Below are 18,011 nucleotides of genomic sequence, written 5' to 3' on the forward strand. Positions count from 1 at the left end.
CATTGTGAGTGTGTGACAGTACTCTGTCAAAGTCAGAGGTTTAAAAGTGTATGGGTTATGTTTATGTATAGTGTTATGTACCGTTGTTCTTTAGGCCATGTAACTGTTAGGTCCTTATTGGGACCCACCGTGTCCACACTTATCCCCGGGAGGTAGACCGGGTACCCAGTAGATTTATATTTGCTCTGGTAGACCATGCCTCCTAGTTTTTTGTGATTTCAGTCGCTAGGACCTATATACAGGGTGTCTCAAAAATACACGGCATAACTTCAGGAATGAGTTCCTCATATGTAGACAATAAAAATATTTTATATCAACATAGTTCCGGAAATGCTTGGTTCCCGAGTTATTAACCGTGTGGGGGGTGGAATTCATTTACGATGATTTATATATTTAATTATTTTCGTTTTATTGTTTTTTTCTTATTTATTCTTAATTTTATTTCGTTTGTTCCCTTTTAATGTTTGTCCACTTTATTCTTTTTTCCCCCACTTACGCATCTGACTTTTACTTCCTAGGAGAATTCCAAATTCAAGGGAACTTCTCGATTAATTATAATTCCCTTCGGAAGAGATGGGTGTTCCAGGATGACAAACTACACACACAAATATATAATATAACATAGTTTATTTATATATACTGTATATACAACATAAAAAAATGAACAAATTGAGGCATGTACTATTAATATTCAACTTTGTCTACTTAGTATTAGTTATATATATAACTAAGTACATTGGTTATACTCTATTAACGTTATCCCTTCCTTTACAACGCAAACAATATTAGTACAGCAACTGTTATAGTTTCTTCCTTGCACATGATCCATAAATTTCCTTACATGCTCCATAATTCTTACTTTATACACTGGTTTAGGACTTTACCCTCCCCTTCCAAAATGCTAATCATACCTACATTTTTCAGGAAACAACTTATGACAAATATTCCTTTTCTCTCCTTTGCTTATAACATAACATATGTTTTATTATTAATCAAAGCCACTACTATCATTAACACCCTTTTCTTCTTCTTTAGTTCCTTTCACTAATTACAAAGTTATACCTGTCAAATTTCTATTATTATTATCTAACTTATCTCTCTCTACATTACGTATATATTTTTATGCATGTATATATCTCTCAGTATCTTAAATCTCCACTAATCTGTTATTAGGGTCCTAAAGTCCTTTAAGGTAACGAGAATACTATGTTAGTCACTTACTTAATTTCCTCTTAGTCGGGCTTCGCTGTTTTGGATCCTCCCACTCTTAGTTGGAAATGTCATCATCGTATATCAGGGCATTCATTCTAGAACTCCTAGCGAATTTTCTAGTGAGGGTCACAATTCTGGTGATCACTGTACACCTGAACTGGGCTGGCACGTTGCATACTATCATACTCCATCGATATGAGGACTGCAGTCTCCATCCTGAGGCCTTTTCTCACCTTATACGACTATCTTGTCCACTAGAGAGAGCTCACAGGGGCTACCCTCACTCCACCTAATAAAAAACACTTTCAAGAAGAAGACTTCACAGGGCGCTACCCTTCTTTACTCCTCCTTTCACAAACTTCTTATTAAAATAAGAATTATTGGACAGTGCTCGTTAGCATACGGCCACTATCCATGACGGATTGACTCGCAAAAACGGCCACTGCTCTAGCCTTCTAATGACGGACCGGCTTAATCTTCTTACTCTTCCTAACACCCCAAAACTGAACTGCTGCTAACACATAATTTCTACAACGACGAAACCCTCAACTATTAACTGTTACTAACTTACTTTTCCTTACACTGACGAAACTCTTAACTGCTGTGTCCGCTGACTATTTAAATTTCCTTAAAACCATCACCAAACTCAATTCAGTGTGTTGTGTCCAAACTATCTTACCCAACTATCAAACACGACAGAAAACTCAACTTAGTATAACATTAACCCATTTCCAAAAATACTCACATCACTCCATTCTGCTTCTAACTCCCATTTTTTACCAACCACTCCAAGAAGGCTCTCTCCTTCCCGTTTCTCGCTTTTTGTTTCTCTGAATTACGTACCGCCCTTGTATGTCAGTTCTGCCCCCTTTTTTTTATAACCTATCCTCTCCTTTTTTCGACTTTCTTTCTGCCCTATTCGTCCTTCGACTTTTCTCAAGCTAATTTTACTATGTACAATTCAACCTCTTATTTTAATAAATTATAATTTTCCCAAATTGTCTGTTCCTTTGAAGCGCGCCGCTACTTTGTTTGTGCTTTTAACGAATTTGTTTTTCACTATCTTCTAACCTTGCGATCGCCGACAGCCGGACGCCAATTTTAAAATCTCACCTGAGCATTTGACCCCTATTTACCACCTGGCTGGCTCCGGAGGTCCCCGATCAAAAGGAATGTCCGACCAATTGTGTCCTTCTCGTATTGTTCTGTCCTAGCCTAAATTGTTCGCACCTGCTCGCCAGTAGCCATAGCCACGTTCGGCCCGTAGTCTCCCACGCTGACCTTTACTTGTTACCTTGACTACATTTAATCCCCTTGCCTGTGACCCATTATCTAATTAGTATTTGTGGCCAGTACTGTTCCGCTGCCCCATATTGCCATTTCCTAATCTGTACTTTAAATAAATCTCACTCATTTCTAAAATATTAAACATGTAAGATTTTTCATCTTACAACCGGAATGTCTTATCTCCCGCAGGATCCTTCATCACAAGGTACTGGCAGAATCTAGTGGTTTTACATTCCGACCATGTACTGAAATCAGGAGTAAGCGGATATGCACTTTATGTAAGGTTTGGTGGACGGCAATGCTCTGGAGGCTCGTTGTTTGTACCACGAAAGGTTCCCAGAACGAAGATGTCCAGACAGGAAAACGTTTGAAGGTATCCATCGCCGCCTTTGCGAACGTGGGACCTTTACACCTCGTGCTGCCGACAGAGGACGACCAAGATCTACGACTCCTGAAGTAGAAGAGGAGATTTTGGATGTTGTGCATGCCACTCCTGGAATCAGCACACGCAGAATAGCAATGCAACTGGCTGTTCAACGTTCGACTATTTGGAGGGTGTTGCGAGAACACCAACTGTATCCTTACCATCTGCAACGGGTACAGGCCTTGTCACCAGCAGATTACCCTGCGCTTATCCTCCACGCTCAGCTGATTTAAACCCACTAGATTTCTTCTTGTGGGGTTATTTAAAGTCATTGGTGTATTCGGCTCCGGTAGGCTGATGTGGAAACTCTGCGCAATCGAATTGTGGCAGGTTGTGAGACAATAGGAAACATGCCAGGAATTTGGCATCGTCTTCGGGAGTCCATGAGACGTCAATGTGAGGCCTGTATTCAGGCAGAAGGTGGACATTTTGAACAATTACTATAAGGTGATGTGAACAGTTAAGTGTCATAGACAGTCCTTCAAAACTCGGAAACCAAGCATTTCGGGAACTATATTGATATGAAATACTTTTATTGTCTACATATGAGGAACTCATTCCTGAAGTTATGCCGTGTATTTTTGAGACACCCTGTATATATATTAAAAAAAAAATGTGATGTACGCTCGAGGTAGGGTTAAGCCGAAAGTTGTTAATAATTTAGGGTGAAATTTAGATTTTTCGTGTGGGGTTCGACAATTTTGATGGGTATAGACGCTGGTTGTAAGGCTAGAGCGGTGGGGAGATTGAAGGCTGGGGGGGGAGAAAGGTAGAGATACGGGGGTCGAAAGAGAAGGAGACCCCCAGAAAGGATCAGTGGGAGCCCACCAGGTGAAAGGGGGTTGATTGGGAGAGGCAGAGAACCCGGCTCCTTCCCCTCACCAGGGGAGGGGTGTAAAAGGGGGCCAGGAAAGAGCGTCCAGCACAGATCGCCAAAAGGCAGAATAGCGCGGTGGAACCGCGTGATAAGTCACAGTCGGTGGTAGGTCGCGCTGGGAACAAGGTCCAGCCAGGTATTTGAGTCAATCATGGGACAGAGTTCCCTCCAGGAGATGGTCTGTTGTTTGACTGTGTCCCGTCTGAGATCTTCAATTTCCGTTTACACATGGTGAGCAGTTACGTCCAAGGGATGGTCTTTCATGGGACTTGGTCCCGTCTAGGATCCTTAAGTTGGTTTCAGTCAGCACATAGTGTAGTAATCAAAGTTTCGGGCAGGTCTGTCAGCACGTGGTGACATTGTCAAGATTTTTTGTTGGGTAATGAAATTAGGCACGCTAGTAGAGTCTCAGGTCATAGTGGTTGGGGTATGTAACTATCCAGTTGAACCTTTGAATTTTTTTCAAACTGTTAGCCTTAACTACCTGCGAAGTCAACTTGTTCCATTAATCAACAATTCGCTGACTATACGCAAACCCCCTAAAATCTGGTCTGAATCTCTCTTCCTCTGTAATTTGAATTTATGGCCCCTAGTTCTGGAATTCTTTCTTACAGTGAAAATTACACCGTCATTCATTTTACTAATCCTCTCTCAGAATCTTATAAACCTCAATCAAGTCACCTCTGAGTTGCCTGGTTACCAAGCTCTGTAGCCCACAGAATCGAAGTCTTTCCTCGTACGATCGCTCTTTTGCTGATCTCACCATGCGAGTTGCCCGTCTTTGGACCCTTTCAAGAAGCTCAATGTCTTTTTTCTGATGAGGTCTCCAAACTTGGACACAGTATTTTAAATGCGGTCTTTCAATTACGTTATACAGTGTGATTATGACCTCGCTAGCTCTACTACAGGTTAATGTTCGATAAACCATCGATAGAACACCATGGACTTTCCTGCCTGCCTGTTTGCACTGTTTAGAAAATATCAAGTCTGCCCATATCGTAACTCCCAGATCCCTTTCTTTCTCTACTGTTTTTAATTCTTCCCCACAAAGTGTATAAGTTATTTTGGAGTTGCTGTTCCCAAAATTCGGCCTTTTTCACAACGTGGCTGAGGAAGTCGTTTTCAAGCGAGCATAGCGTGGTTTTTTCTCCCGGAAAATCTGGTTTTTCGTCTAGAAAACAAAAAATCGACCACACAACACACGCAATTTACAGACAGTATATACAGAACATATGGCCTTAGTTGCTGATGCTCCTAAAATCCTACTACAATAACAACAAAGTTATTTTTTTAACAAAATCCCTTTGTAGTAAATTTAAGCTTCGGGCTTAAATTCTGCATCCCTAGATGCTGCTTAGTGTGCTCATGCTCAAATACTTCTCCATTGGAGTAGTTCTTTTTATTTAAATTGCGTAGTGCAGTATTGAAACAACTCCTGATGACAATATGAGATCGATGCACTAAGTTTTTGATTTTAAAAATTTGAAATTTCGTGTCTTATGGTGTTTAAATTCTAGCCCGCTATCCTTCTCTTATCCATATTATTTATGTACTTCCAAACGTCTCGCGATAGAATAATGGCGTACATCCTTATTACCCATCTTACTCCAGCGCCATATTAAAATTCCCGCTCTTGTAATGAATGGCTTAAATGTAGTGATTTGGCCACGTTAAGAAGAATGTTAAAAGCTTAGTTCTGAGACTTAAGAATCCTTAGCCATTCCTTCGACCAACAAAGTAAGACAATTGGCTATTAACTCACCGAGACTAGCACGGCCATTATAATTGATGGAGTAATCATGCCAGGCTATCGTCAGGCAGAAATTCTTTCTTTTCTTTGTGAAATTATCCTTAATTAAAATACAGGTTTTTCCTTAACTATTTAAGCTCTTTGTTCGTGTTGCGCATATTCAAAATTCGAGCGATATTTTCAATTTTATTTAAATCGCACGTGCATAAATATGTTCGTTTTGCCGGCGCATGTTCAGAATGAGTATTATGATTTTCCAAACTGAAGCTGCATTTCTTGCTATTCTGAAATCCATCTTGTTCGTTGTCCGTGGCAACATGGCTTCCGCGCTGCTCTCCTGTTGCCCTAGTAACGGCTAAGAACACGTATTACTTCGTTTCTCTTTGGAGAAAACCTTAAAATAAAAGAATAAAAGGCAAATTTAACAACATTTATCAGCTGGTTAAGATAAATTTAGAAATGCTTATTTATGTTAGAAATAGTCATATTCTCTGATAAATTTAAACATATCCTGTTTAGGAAGGAGGGTGCCACATGAGTGTAGTGTACCTGGACATTAAACATCTTTTTCTAAAACAACGAACAAATAGAACCTGCTTTCCAAGAAATATTGTCATTAACGAAAAAAAAATTTTAAAAATGTGTGGAAAATATTCAGTTGTCTTCAGACAATTTATTCCTTCTGGAGCGAGAGAGGATGACTAAGGCCATATGTTTACGTGTCAGTAAATTGCGTGTGTTCTGTGATCGGTTTTCTGTTTGCTAAATGAATTATTCAAGTTTCTGGAGAAAAATCATGATCTCCCTGCCTGAGACCGACTAACTCGGCCACATTGTGAAAAAAGTTCCATAAAAATTCCTCCCATTCATGATCGGATTCAAACTCAGAGAGAGAGAGAGAGAGAGAGAAAGAGAGTATACCTTTATAACTAAGCTGTTTTGATTTCCTTTTAAGATATATATACATATATATATTTGAAATTCTATCATAAAGAATTTCGAAAAGATCTTGAATAAAATTATGCCATATTTGTTTCTTTGTTTGTTTTTTTTTTTATCTCAATAAAAGAGAACAAAATGGACTTTTTGAAAATTTTTATATCTTCAGTTGACGATACCTTCTCAAACCCATTCTCAACCGGAGATATGCGTACCTTTGGTGATGCCACGAGCGGTACCAAGAGGTACCTCGGCCGTTGCAATCACGTGAAAATCCAAAATGGCGAATTTTCATATGCTTGCAAAATTTTACTGTGTATTTATTTCTGGTGCCCTAGAATTTATTGTTTTTACGAAGTAAAGTCATCTGATTGCTCCATAAATCGCTTCTTGCTTAATGCATATTTTTGTCTAGATCAGTCCTTAGCAGTTTTGCTGTCTTAAGTGTAACTTCTAGTCGAAGAAAGGTTGTCATGCGTTGCTTACAAAAAATTACTTTGTAACTAATGTACCGCACTGGACGAACAGTAGCCGCATTACCCTCCAAAGGTAGCTGTTTGAAATTAGTGTTCCCCTGAAATACTCTTCTATTGCATTTCCAGCTGAGGAGAGAAACTGGGTGTTTACAGTAATTATTTATTGACTAGTCCTGTTGTTTAAAAAATTACTCCACAACTGAATATAAAAATAAATAAATTTGCAGCCATTGTCAATCCACTGCAGGATGGAGGCCTCCTAAACAAGTCATGTTGAGGCAATGGTCCATAATCTGCCATACGGGTCCACTGTGAGTTGGCAGATCGACCGTATTTAGCAGTCAGGGGCTTGAATCCCGGTCTATTCAAAGAGCGTGTGCTACTGCACTGCATCTACTGACCACTCGGCTAGGAGGTCTTGAATACTAAATATATCGAAGCAAATACACAGCCAATTTTAGCTATTTTCCCCTCTTAGAAATACGGATGTACTATAGATACGAGTCCCAGAAACATTTTGTGTATTGTGAGTTTGTGCTGAAGCTACATGGTTTTTAACCTGTGTAACTTGTTTTTTAAATTTTTATTTCACACTGTCCAATCGTGGATAAATTTTTAGCAAGAGGAACAAAGAAAAAGTTAAATTCTGCAGAGAGAACCGCGAGCTGAAAACAACTAAATATGACAGACCAAGTGGCGAGTGTAGTCATGATCACCCACCAAATGCGTCTGTGAGCAAATCAGCTCCAGATAAAAATTGAAAAAAAAAAAAAAAAAAAAACGCGATATTATCAAAATGAATATTTGAAAAATGGCTAATACTGTTGTGGTGATGAGCAGAATGAAATCCCTCTGTGTTTAATGTGTAATCAGAAAACTCAGCAATAACTGTATGAAGCCCTCTCTGTTGATGAGACATTTTGAAAGCAATCATGGAGACTCGAACGGCAAGTCCATTGCTTATTTCGAAGAGAAAAAGAAGTATTGTATAAAAAAAAAACTTCGTTAGAGAAATTTCCATGCACTTTATTCATTTCTTCAATGAATAAATACTGATTTTAATGAATATCTATTTATGTCCTTTCGTACATTATTACCTCGCATGTATTCCAAATCATATATAATCGATCTGTGATCGCTAGTATTCCAGTGATCTCTGACTTGCTAATGACATATCGTGTTCCTCATCGAGTTACTATACAAGGTCACGTCTATATGTGATTCTCCTGTACTAGACCAATAAGTGGCGATACTCAATGGGTCATTTAATTAAAATAACCAGATCCTTTTCAAAGATGAATTCTTCCAGTTCCTGGCCCTTTTCATTCAATTCATTACTACCCCACAATGGAGTTCGAGCATTGGCATCCATTCCAATCAATAGTCGTTTGGATCTCAACTGATCACCTTATCCAGGTAACTTATGTATCCAGTGATATCCTCACTTCACTGACAATATAGACTTACACAATATGCTTGCCCAAAATCCCCTACGAGCTCCACACAGACGACATGTGTATTACAGAGAGAGTCGATCTGTTCACTATGAAGTTCTTATTACGAATCACAATCTCAGCCATCACATTCCCACTACGCTGAGCGATTTTCCACCCTAAATGGAAACCTCTTACTGCACTTTAAAGACATGGTTATTCAAGAACTCACTCTGTCAGTTCTTACATTATTGTCTCTATACATATGTGAGAATTGTGTTCTATTTTGATTTCCGAGGTCTCGGCTATAGAAAGTGCTTGATTGCGTCTGCTAATTGAAACATCAGCTGATAAGAATTCTGTAACGTTCGAATCAATGTATCATATCTGAAATTAAGGAACCCTACTATGTCTTGCGCACAACATACTATCTGAAGAGATGGGTATGATGGATGTCTGATCTTCATCCTAATAGCTTTCACATTAATTTTAAGACGATTCCATATCGTCTTATGGTGAGGGACTCCATTCCCGGGTCATGACTGAACAAAGACGCTAGATCGCGTCGAGGCAGCTTTATGTTGGGATTGGGTTGCCGTGCCTCAAATGAAGCTTTTATTATTTGGTATAATGGGGTTTTTTCCATTTTGTGCAGTTTCTCTGGGCCATTTGGTTATCTGGATTGATTATGGTTGTGCGTGTTGATTCTAACATGGCTAGTATGGACATTGACACTCTCTTGGCAAACTTTACTTGTGTGGTTTGATTTGAATGCCTGAGGACGTAAGTGCATCTGCCACTGACATAACCTTTCTGCTGGTGGTTGTAAGTTCCCATCATTGGTTATCCTGGATGGAGCCGATCTCTCTACATCTCTAGTCAAATAAAGTGAGGTTCAATTTCATTAAAGAGTGGGAAGTCTGGCTGGTTGTATGGCTTATCTATATCCTCTCTGTTTTGTGTGGTGGCGTCCTAAGGCTGCTTTTCATAAGAGCTTGACATAGAAGTGTTTGCATCTCTACTAGCTCTGTGGCTGACAGATCTAGAAAATTTACGGCATTCTCTCAGGGGAGGCAATCGAGATACGGGCTTAGGCATGTGCTGGTACGTTTCTGAGCACCTTCAGCGCTCAACTAGTTCATCCCGAGAGTCGATAGATAATTCTTGGGTATTAGAGGTGTCTCTTCCTGTAATCATTTACCTTTGCATCCTGTTAGGAAGGCCAGTATTTAAGTCCTTACTCAAGAACTGTGCGTGACCTGTTGGGAGATAAGGTAGGCATTCGCGAACTTCCATATCGAATGATGGGGCATATGATCATTTTGCTTGCTGGTGGACAAGCTGCAATCAATGGTTGGAGTTTGAGTTTGTTTCTGGAGCGTTTGTGCTTCCTCCATGAAACGTGGATCGGTAGTGCTTTCAAGGTCATGCTGTTAACATCTATTTCGCAAGGAAGAAATTGTATTTGAGTACAATTTCTTCCTTGCGAAAGGAAGAGAGCTTAAGGATTTTGTATGTTGATTGGATGATTATCGTTTTGTGGAGAGACACTTCTCTGTTGCTCTTCAGAGTTAATATCCTCAACATTGCTTTCACATAGTGGATCAGGATTTAATTCACATGAGAAAAACTCTTCCAGAAAATCTTTTTATTCCTGTCAATAGTTCAACTGGCATTTGGTAAAGTCTAGCAAGGTCCTAGGCCCATGGTTGTGGCGCAGGGGGTGGTTTACTGCTCTGTGAGTTCCAGTTGTGGGTAAAATTTTCTAGGAAATTTGTAGTTTGTGTAGTACTGGCTTTGCATATCTGGATGAGCTCTCCAATAGCCATTATCGCTGACATGTACAGAGTCTGAATTATCTTGTTCCTCGTCCTTATTGCTGAGATTCCGATTGTGGCCATCAGGATTGTGAGATAGATGGAGATTGTTTGATTCATATTAATGAGAAATAGAGGGTGCTTCCTCGGTACAGTCATTTTGATATTCATTGGGATATTCTTGTATTTTTCTTTGCCATTTTTCGATCTTCTCTATTCTAATCAACAGGGAGTTACACTTTTGGAAATAATTTCTTTCCGCGGTTCAGTAGGCTCACAGGTGGGTGCTTGTCTATTTAACCAGGTGTTATATTCCGATTCCTTCCGGGAATCAACATTTCGATTCAGCAGGAAATTTGGACAAGTTAGTTGCTTCCTTTTTAGCTATTTTTGCAATTTTTATACATTTTAGATACTTAAAGCTCACAGCCATTACAGAAATACGTCTTCCTTATTTTAGATTTACAAAAACACGCACGGTCTTCTAGAATTTTGTATTGCTCAATCATTGCTACAATCTCAAATAAACTACAATCTCAATTTTCGTTATAACTTCCTGGAAACTATCTATGGAAGAGCCAGTGAAACCAATATTACCGTAAATTCCTCCAGGCCGATAAGACTGTGACTTTTCAGAATGGTGTCGCAGCAGAAAAGGAAGGGGGAGTAAATCCCTTTTCAATGTCGCTCTTGATGATCAATCTGGTATTGCGAGAGAAATAATATCAAACAGGTAGCCATTAAAATTCGAAGTTATTGCATAGGAAAACTGAATTACCACAAGCAAACAAAATGTGGAATCATTCCTTTGAAGGTCAGAGTTGAGAAATTTTTCAACTGGCACATGCCAGCCTAGTTGTACTGTTAGTATTTGTTCGATTCCTGTATAATGGTGAGCTTCGCGAAGATATTCTTATCTGTGACGATTTGAAAACTATTAAAACAGGAGGTGATATTTTTGAAAACATCGACAACTTTTTAGGCGCATGAATTCGACTGTAAGAAGTGTATTGAAGTCTCTACTGACGGCGCCAAGGCTATGCAGGATCCCATTTCAGATGTTATTACGAGAATCAACAGTAGCACACCCTTCCTGTTCAAGCAGGTACTGTGTACTCCACAGATGCCGATGAGATTCTCTGAATTGTGCTCTGTAATGGTGATGTTTCTTACTGATCGTAAAGCTGACAGTCGAACTATGATGGTGTCTGCAAATCTGGAGAACGTGTGCCTTATCAAAAATAAATTGACTAATGCTGTACAAGGGATGATTGTAAAACGCAGTAAACAGAATAAATAAATGTCATGTTCTTATGTAATTTATTATTGTAGTGTAGGCTGTTTTCAAAACAAATTTTATTAAGGCTCCAGTACACATGTACAGTTATCTTATGTTACACTCCGCAGTGGTACTCTGTGATGATAGAGAACTCTGAAAATGGCCAGAATGAGTGTGGTGTATATTTTGTGCAATGTATGTTGTTGTTGTTGTTGTTGTTGTTGTTGTTCTATTTAGTTTCTTCTGGCCACTTTGCTATCAGGGAGCAACGATCACCAGAAAGGCTGTTTCCCAGTACCGTCCACACCACAAGGAAGTGGGTGGACCACAACTTTTGGTGGGTTCTAGATAACAAAGACTCGTTTCTCTTCTTGTGACCTAGGTGACTTTTTTTTGTGATGGTTATATTGCAAAGACAGCTGTCATTGAAGAAGTGGTAAGAAAATACCACGAAACGTTTGACTCAATTACGCACATATTTCCAATTCGGAAATAAACACAATTAAACCAACGAGTGCTTTTGATCTCCAAATGTCCAACAACATTGAAGGAATATAAACTCAGCAGACTGTGTTGAGCAGAACCGTTGGTATATTTAAATAATTGAAGCCCCAGAATTCCCAGTTCCAGGAGGATTGGGCGAACAATAAGGTTAGTGGAGTCTTTCAAATAATTTCTTGACAAAGTTTTGGAAAGCAATGAAACTTTTTTGGTTTTAAATAAGGTCATGTTCATTTACAAGAAAGAAATCATGTGTTAAGGTTGACATTTCTTGACAAAGATCTTAATATAGGGTACAACGAAACAGAACATGGCAACAGTCCTCCACGGAATCACACACAGAAGCATTAGTAGATGAAAGATTAAACTGGTGTAATTTCGCATTAGGCGAACCATAACCAGTTAAAAGGTAAGATGAGTAAAGTTCAGGAAAAAATCATTTTTCTTGGCCGAAATAGAGTTCTTAGGGATAAAAGTTTTAGTTATAGCTCCTTGTGGAAGAGATGGACCATCTAGATTGCTATTTTTGTAGTATAATATTGCGGCATTTAATATATCACTTATTATGATCGGCCGTGACATCTAAAGAAATATCTGAAAAATTTAGTGATATGCTTTTTCTGGTATGATAACCAAATCCTTTAACCATTAGGTGTCCTCATGAGTAGCACAGTTGGTAAGACCGCCGTCCTCCCCACACTGGGTGGAAAAGACCTGAGTTTGAGTTCTGTCGATGACGGGAAGAATTTTTATGGGCCTTTTTCACAACGTGGTTGAGTTAGTCGTTCTCAGGCGACGGTAGCATGGTTTTTTCTCACCGAAACTCTAGTTTTTCGTCCAGAAAACTTAAAATCGACCTCAGAACACAAACAATATACACGAAGCAATATGGCCTTAGTTGCCGATGTTCCTAAAACCATACTACTACAACAAATATTAGGTTAAGGTCAAGCATTGGAATTCCTGCTAAAACTTTTAATGCAGGAGTAGATAGTATCCTGCACGTTCTTGACATTTCAAAAAGAAAATATCGTTGAGTAGTTGCCAATCTTGCCTGGACAGTGAGAAGGGCAGCAGGCTAAACCAGATACAAGAGCCGTACATTATAATAGGTCTGAAAACAGTATTGTAAAATAGGCGTAAGGTATTATTCTTTAATTCCCAGTCATGAAGATCATAACAGAAATTTTATAACTTTCATGTTGTTATTTGGTTTTTAGGAGCATTAACAACTAAGGCCATATTGCTCCGGGGATATGCGGTGGTCATTCCCTGACCTTTCCGCATCCTCCGTATTTGGGGGTCACGGGCTCGAATCCCGGTCTAATCAAAAAGCGTGTGCTACCCACCTGGCTACGGAGGCGCCTATAACTTTCATAGTGAGATTCTGGATATGTAGAAAGAAGGAAAGACAATCGTGAAGTAGGAGACCAATATGTTTGTGTGTCTTGACAAGTGGAAGAGAAGCCTCTTGATACTTGCTCAGGAGGTTATTAGCTTGTGTCTCTAAACAGTTCCTTGAATTTCCATGAACGATGATCGACATCAGGGGTCCAAAATAAAATTAGACCTCGAGAGTCAATTCTGGAAACTGACTGGAATTTCGACCTAACTTGTATAGAACGGGTTGAAAAGTAACTTTTGAATAGGAGACAGAGGAAATAACACAATTTGTCAGACGGAGCCTGCTAAGAACTCTCGCCCACCAGAGATTGTTGAAAGCTCCTTCAAAAATCTATGATTGAAAAAGGGTGTAATTAAAAGTGGATCTTTCAACATCTTTTTCCAGTTCATACAATGCTTCTTCACAACCACTCCCTTGTTTAAATCCAAAATTACTTTCTGTAAGGATACAAGATTACTTTCTGTAAGGAGTAAATAAATTCTATAAGCCACTGGTCGCTCAAGAAGTTTGCCAAGGTGAGATTTTAATGCAATATGCTTATATGATTTGCAGTCATTGATGGGTTTGTCGGGCTTCGGGATTATTCTTAGGAGAGCATCTTTCCAGATAGTTGGACAAGTAGAGGACTCAAGGCAGGTATTATATAATTTTAGTAAGTGGTTTGGGCGGATAGAGGTGAAGTCTGTTTCTGCTAATCTTACAATTTAGATCCCATTGATTAGTATGTCTAGTATTTTTAACAAAATTTGCCAAGGGTTTAGTTTGTTCTTATAAACACTTTTAACAATATTGAGCTATATTGATTCCTGCATGCTCTCTGAAACTTGATAAATTTTGCGTCTTAAAATAGTGACCTCATGCATACACTATGGACTGTACATCTTTTTGCGGGAAGATTTGTATATGATTTTTTGTATAATATTTTGGATTAAAACAGCTAGTTCATAATGGTTCATTTGGATTAAAACAGCTAGTCAGTACTGGCCGAGGTAAGGTCAGCAAAAACATACTTATCAAAACTTTTCCGTTTTATTTCGTTGTTGGACCAATTTCGAATACATCCAACACAGCCTTACGCGAAAATCCCACAAGTGTTGCAATTTCTGGTATACTCATACCGGGCACATTTCATAGTCAGTTAAATCTTTATCTTCGCCATTTTTGCCTTGAATTTCACACATCTTAGATCACAGCATTCCCTCCTGTTTTATCGCGTGGTATGAGCACGTGATGCTGTTACTAAACGCTCTATTTTATGAGAACAGTATGCATACCTTAAAAAATTGGCTACTCGGTTTATGTGTAAAAATTATGGTTCCTCGAACAACAATTTTCTTGGTCTTTGGATCTTGGGCCCCAAATTCTAGAACCAAAATGTTAATTTTAATGAACATCCTACTGGATCTTTAATCTTAGATCACAGCTGCCATAGATTCAAATCCATCGCTTGTACTGGTAACGTTTTATCTTTTACAACTCCATTCGATCAACAATTTTTATAATTTTAATGTATATTTGCTCAGCTAAACATCAAAATAAAATAAATGCATATTTAATTTTTAATATATTTGGACAGATAATGAAATTGAAGATCTAGAAATGACCTTTGTGCGGTCCAAACCGGAAAGGATTGATGCCTTATGTAGGAATACAAAGTTCACCAGAAACGAATTAAAATTTATATACCAAGGTTTTAAACAGGTAGGTACAATGCTCTTATTTATAATGGATTTTGCTATCAAGATTCCTTTAAGTATACTCGCAGAACGCGAATTAATATTTAATTTGAATTTTTTTAACAACCAAATTAGTGACAATAATAATTCTCTGGGATTACAACCGCGACACGTTTATGAATTTTAAATGATGTTTTGAAGATTAATTAATTAAATATCTTAATCCTTGTCATTAAAGAGGAACTGGAAGGAAATAAACGAAGACTGGTGTTTCTGCTAAGTTTGCTAATGAATTTTCAGTTACAGTAAATCACATTTTTAATCAAGTAAGACAGATAGTATTTAAGAATTATATCGATCGTGGGTTGCCCATTTGGTAAACAGAAATAGGCACCAGTGAAGATGGCCTAAGAGGTTGTAGTTTGGTTGGATTTTGTGGATAATGAACTCATTAGTTTGGCTTAGGTAATCCTGGGAAGATGCTGTCATGGAACTACAGTTAATCCCTTGAGAATTTAAATTAGGGAGAATTACCTTTGTCTAGAGGGAATAAGTAATAAAGTACACTTGGCGACATTTGATAAAAGTACATGGGTCATCTAGGTTTTAAAAAATTTGATTTTTATTCTTACCTCATCTTGTAAATATAAAAATTAAGAATTTTTACTTACCAGATGAGGCATTAAGGGCAAGATACTATTAAGTGATGCTTAAGTGGCAGGAGACAGGGTAATTATAAATTATACATGGCACTACTGTTCGTGGAGTAACATTAAGAGTGGACTTCCATAGGGATCGGTGCTGATTCCATTGCTGTTTCTGATATTTATTAATGATATCGATGGAAGTATTTCAAGTTTAATATCTAAGTTTTCTGTTGATACAAAGGTGGACGGAGTAGTTAATGATAGTAATCAGGGTATGCTACGTCAAGAATACGAGTAAATCAGTTGGATGGTCTAAGAAATAGCAGATTTATTATTGAAAAATGCAACGAGTTGCGTCTTGATAACAATAATTCTGGAGAAACGTAATACTTGAGTGCCACCAAATTTAAGATTGTCAACAATGAAAAGGACTTGAGATACAATCCGAGAAGTTTTCTGAGCAGTGTAGGTCGGCTGCAAGATAGCATATGGAGTTTTCTCAATGATATACAAGGTATAGCAATAAAGTTACCTGACTGGTGCAATGAAAAGAATATGAAGTCAAGGAGCTGAAAAATGGTTTTATTTTCATTCAAGATAGTTACCACCTGATTGAATGCCCTTATTACACCGTTCTAATTTTTTTTTTGAAAATAGTCAGCAAAGGATAACGTTCAGTTCAAAGAGATAATGTTCAGTTTGTGGTTACGTTTTTCTGAAATCAGAAATCTCTTTCCTTTTGAGAGCAGTTTCACCTTGGGCGAGATAAAAAAAGTCAGCAGGTGCTAGATAGGTATGGATGGTTGATCTGTACAATGCCATGTCTCGTCAGAAATTCTTCACAACAAGTGCGGGATGGACGGAAGCATTTTCGTGCAAAAGAACAGTTGCCTTTCTTTCCAAATTGCTTCCTCACCTACGAAATACTCGTCAATAATTTTTGAAGTACTTTGACATAGAACGCAGCACTGATTCTCTCCCTTCAGGTACAAATTTCTTGTGAATCACACCCTGTTTGTCGAAAGACATAATCAACATTGTCTTGATCCTGGACTTCTGTAAACAAAACTTTTTGGTCCTTGATGATTTTGAAGTCCACTCCATGCTCTGGCGCTTTGTCTCTGGGTCTTATTGAAACAACACAACGCTCATCTCCATTGAAAATACGATCGAGGAAATTAGTATTGTCTTGAGAAGGCTGGATGAAGTCTTCGCAGGATGAAACTCATTGTTGCTTCTCCTGATCTGTGAGGCTGTGCGGCACAAATTTCGCACAGATCTTCATTTTCTCTAAATTTTGAGGAGAATTTGACAAATCGTCTCCTTATTCATGTCCAACTCATCAGTCATCATTTCATTTTGAGGATCGAACGTTTATCTCTTGCTACAATTTCCCTAACTTTTGCAATGCTGTTCTCATTTCAGGTGGTTGATGGACGCCCACTTCTTTTTGTAATCGTGAACATTCTCATGTCCGCTTTTGAGCTGCTTATACCTTTCAGACACACTGGTACCACTTAATGCTTCATCACCATGAACAGTTTTTAAAATTTCATACGTTTCTATTGCAAATTTCGCAGTTTAAAGCAAAATTTGATATTCATTCGTTGCACCATTGCAAACACGGAATATTAACGCTACTAACGAAACTAGTTATTACTTGCGACCTGTCAGGCTGCTGGACAATCTCTGTACCACTATCTATTGGAGAGGGGTTGACCTACAACATGCTACTTCAGTGTATTTAAAGTAGTGGCTCAGCCTCATCTCGAATATTGCGTACAGAATTGGAAATCAATTTTAGGATAGATTAGAAAGGCACAGAATGAGTGGAAAATTAGTCAGGGACTGATTAATTTTGTAATTTCTTTGTGTCCCTAACCACCTGGTTCAGGTGGTTAGGGACACAAAGAAATCGGTAAATGAAATATAGAAAGAAATATAGTTAAAAGAAATCGGTAGATGGAAGGCGACATTAGTTGTACTCAGTTTTGCTCTTTGTTTTGCATGATGCTGCATGAGCTTGCTTCCTTGCATTTTTTTTTACCAATACTAATACTATTTATATAATTACCTTAATTGTTTTAAATACTTAAGAGTTTCTTGACACTCTTAAAACGAAAAAGATTTCCTGAGAAATTTGTTGAAGCACAGCTCAAAATCTTAACAGATTTTTTCAAAATGTTGGCATCCAATAATATCCTGCTGCGATTTCAGAGACCAGTGCAAATACTAAACCTGGAGAAATCTTCCTTCATCCTTTTCAATAACTTGGTCATATTCTTTAA

The 18,011-nt window shown here is 38.3% G+C and overlaps 1 protein-coding gene across 1 annotated transcript in view; it reads left to right on the top strand.

Moving 5' to 3' along the window:
- LOC150084972 (A-type potassium channel modulatory protein KCNIP1-like) overlaps positions 1-18,011 on the top strand; it is a 74,783-nt gene that overhangs the window by 35,912 nt on the left and 20,860 nt on the right. Inside the window, exon 2 of the mRNA XM_090375679.1 lies at positions 14,977-15,101. Coding sequence (XP_090231805.1) covers positions 14,977-15,101 — 125 coding nt within the window. The remainder of the gene's footprint in view (positions 1-14,976; positions 15,102-18,011) is intronic.

This window comes from Mastigoproctus giganteus, chromosome 6, assembly GCF_048544385.1.
Source record: "Mastigoproctus giganteus isolate SK-2022 chromosome 6, ASM4854438v1, whole genome shotgun sequence".
NCBI classification, from domain to species: domain Eukaryota; kingdom Metazoa; phylum Arthropoda; class Arachnida; order Uropygi; family Thelyphonidae; genus Mastigoproctus; species Mastigoproctus giganteus.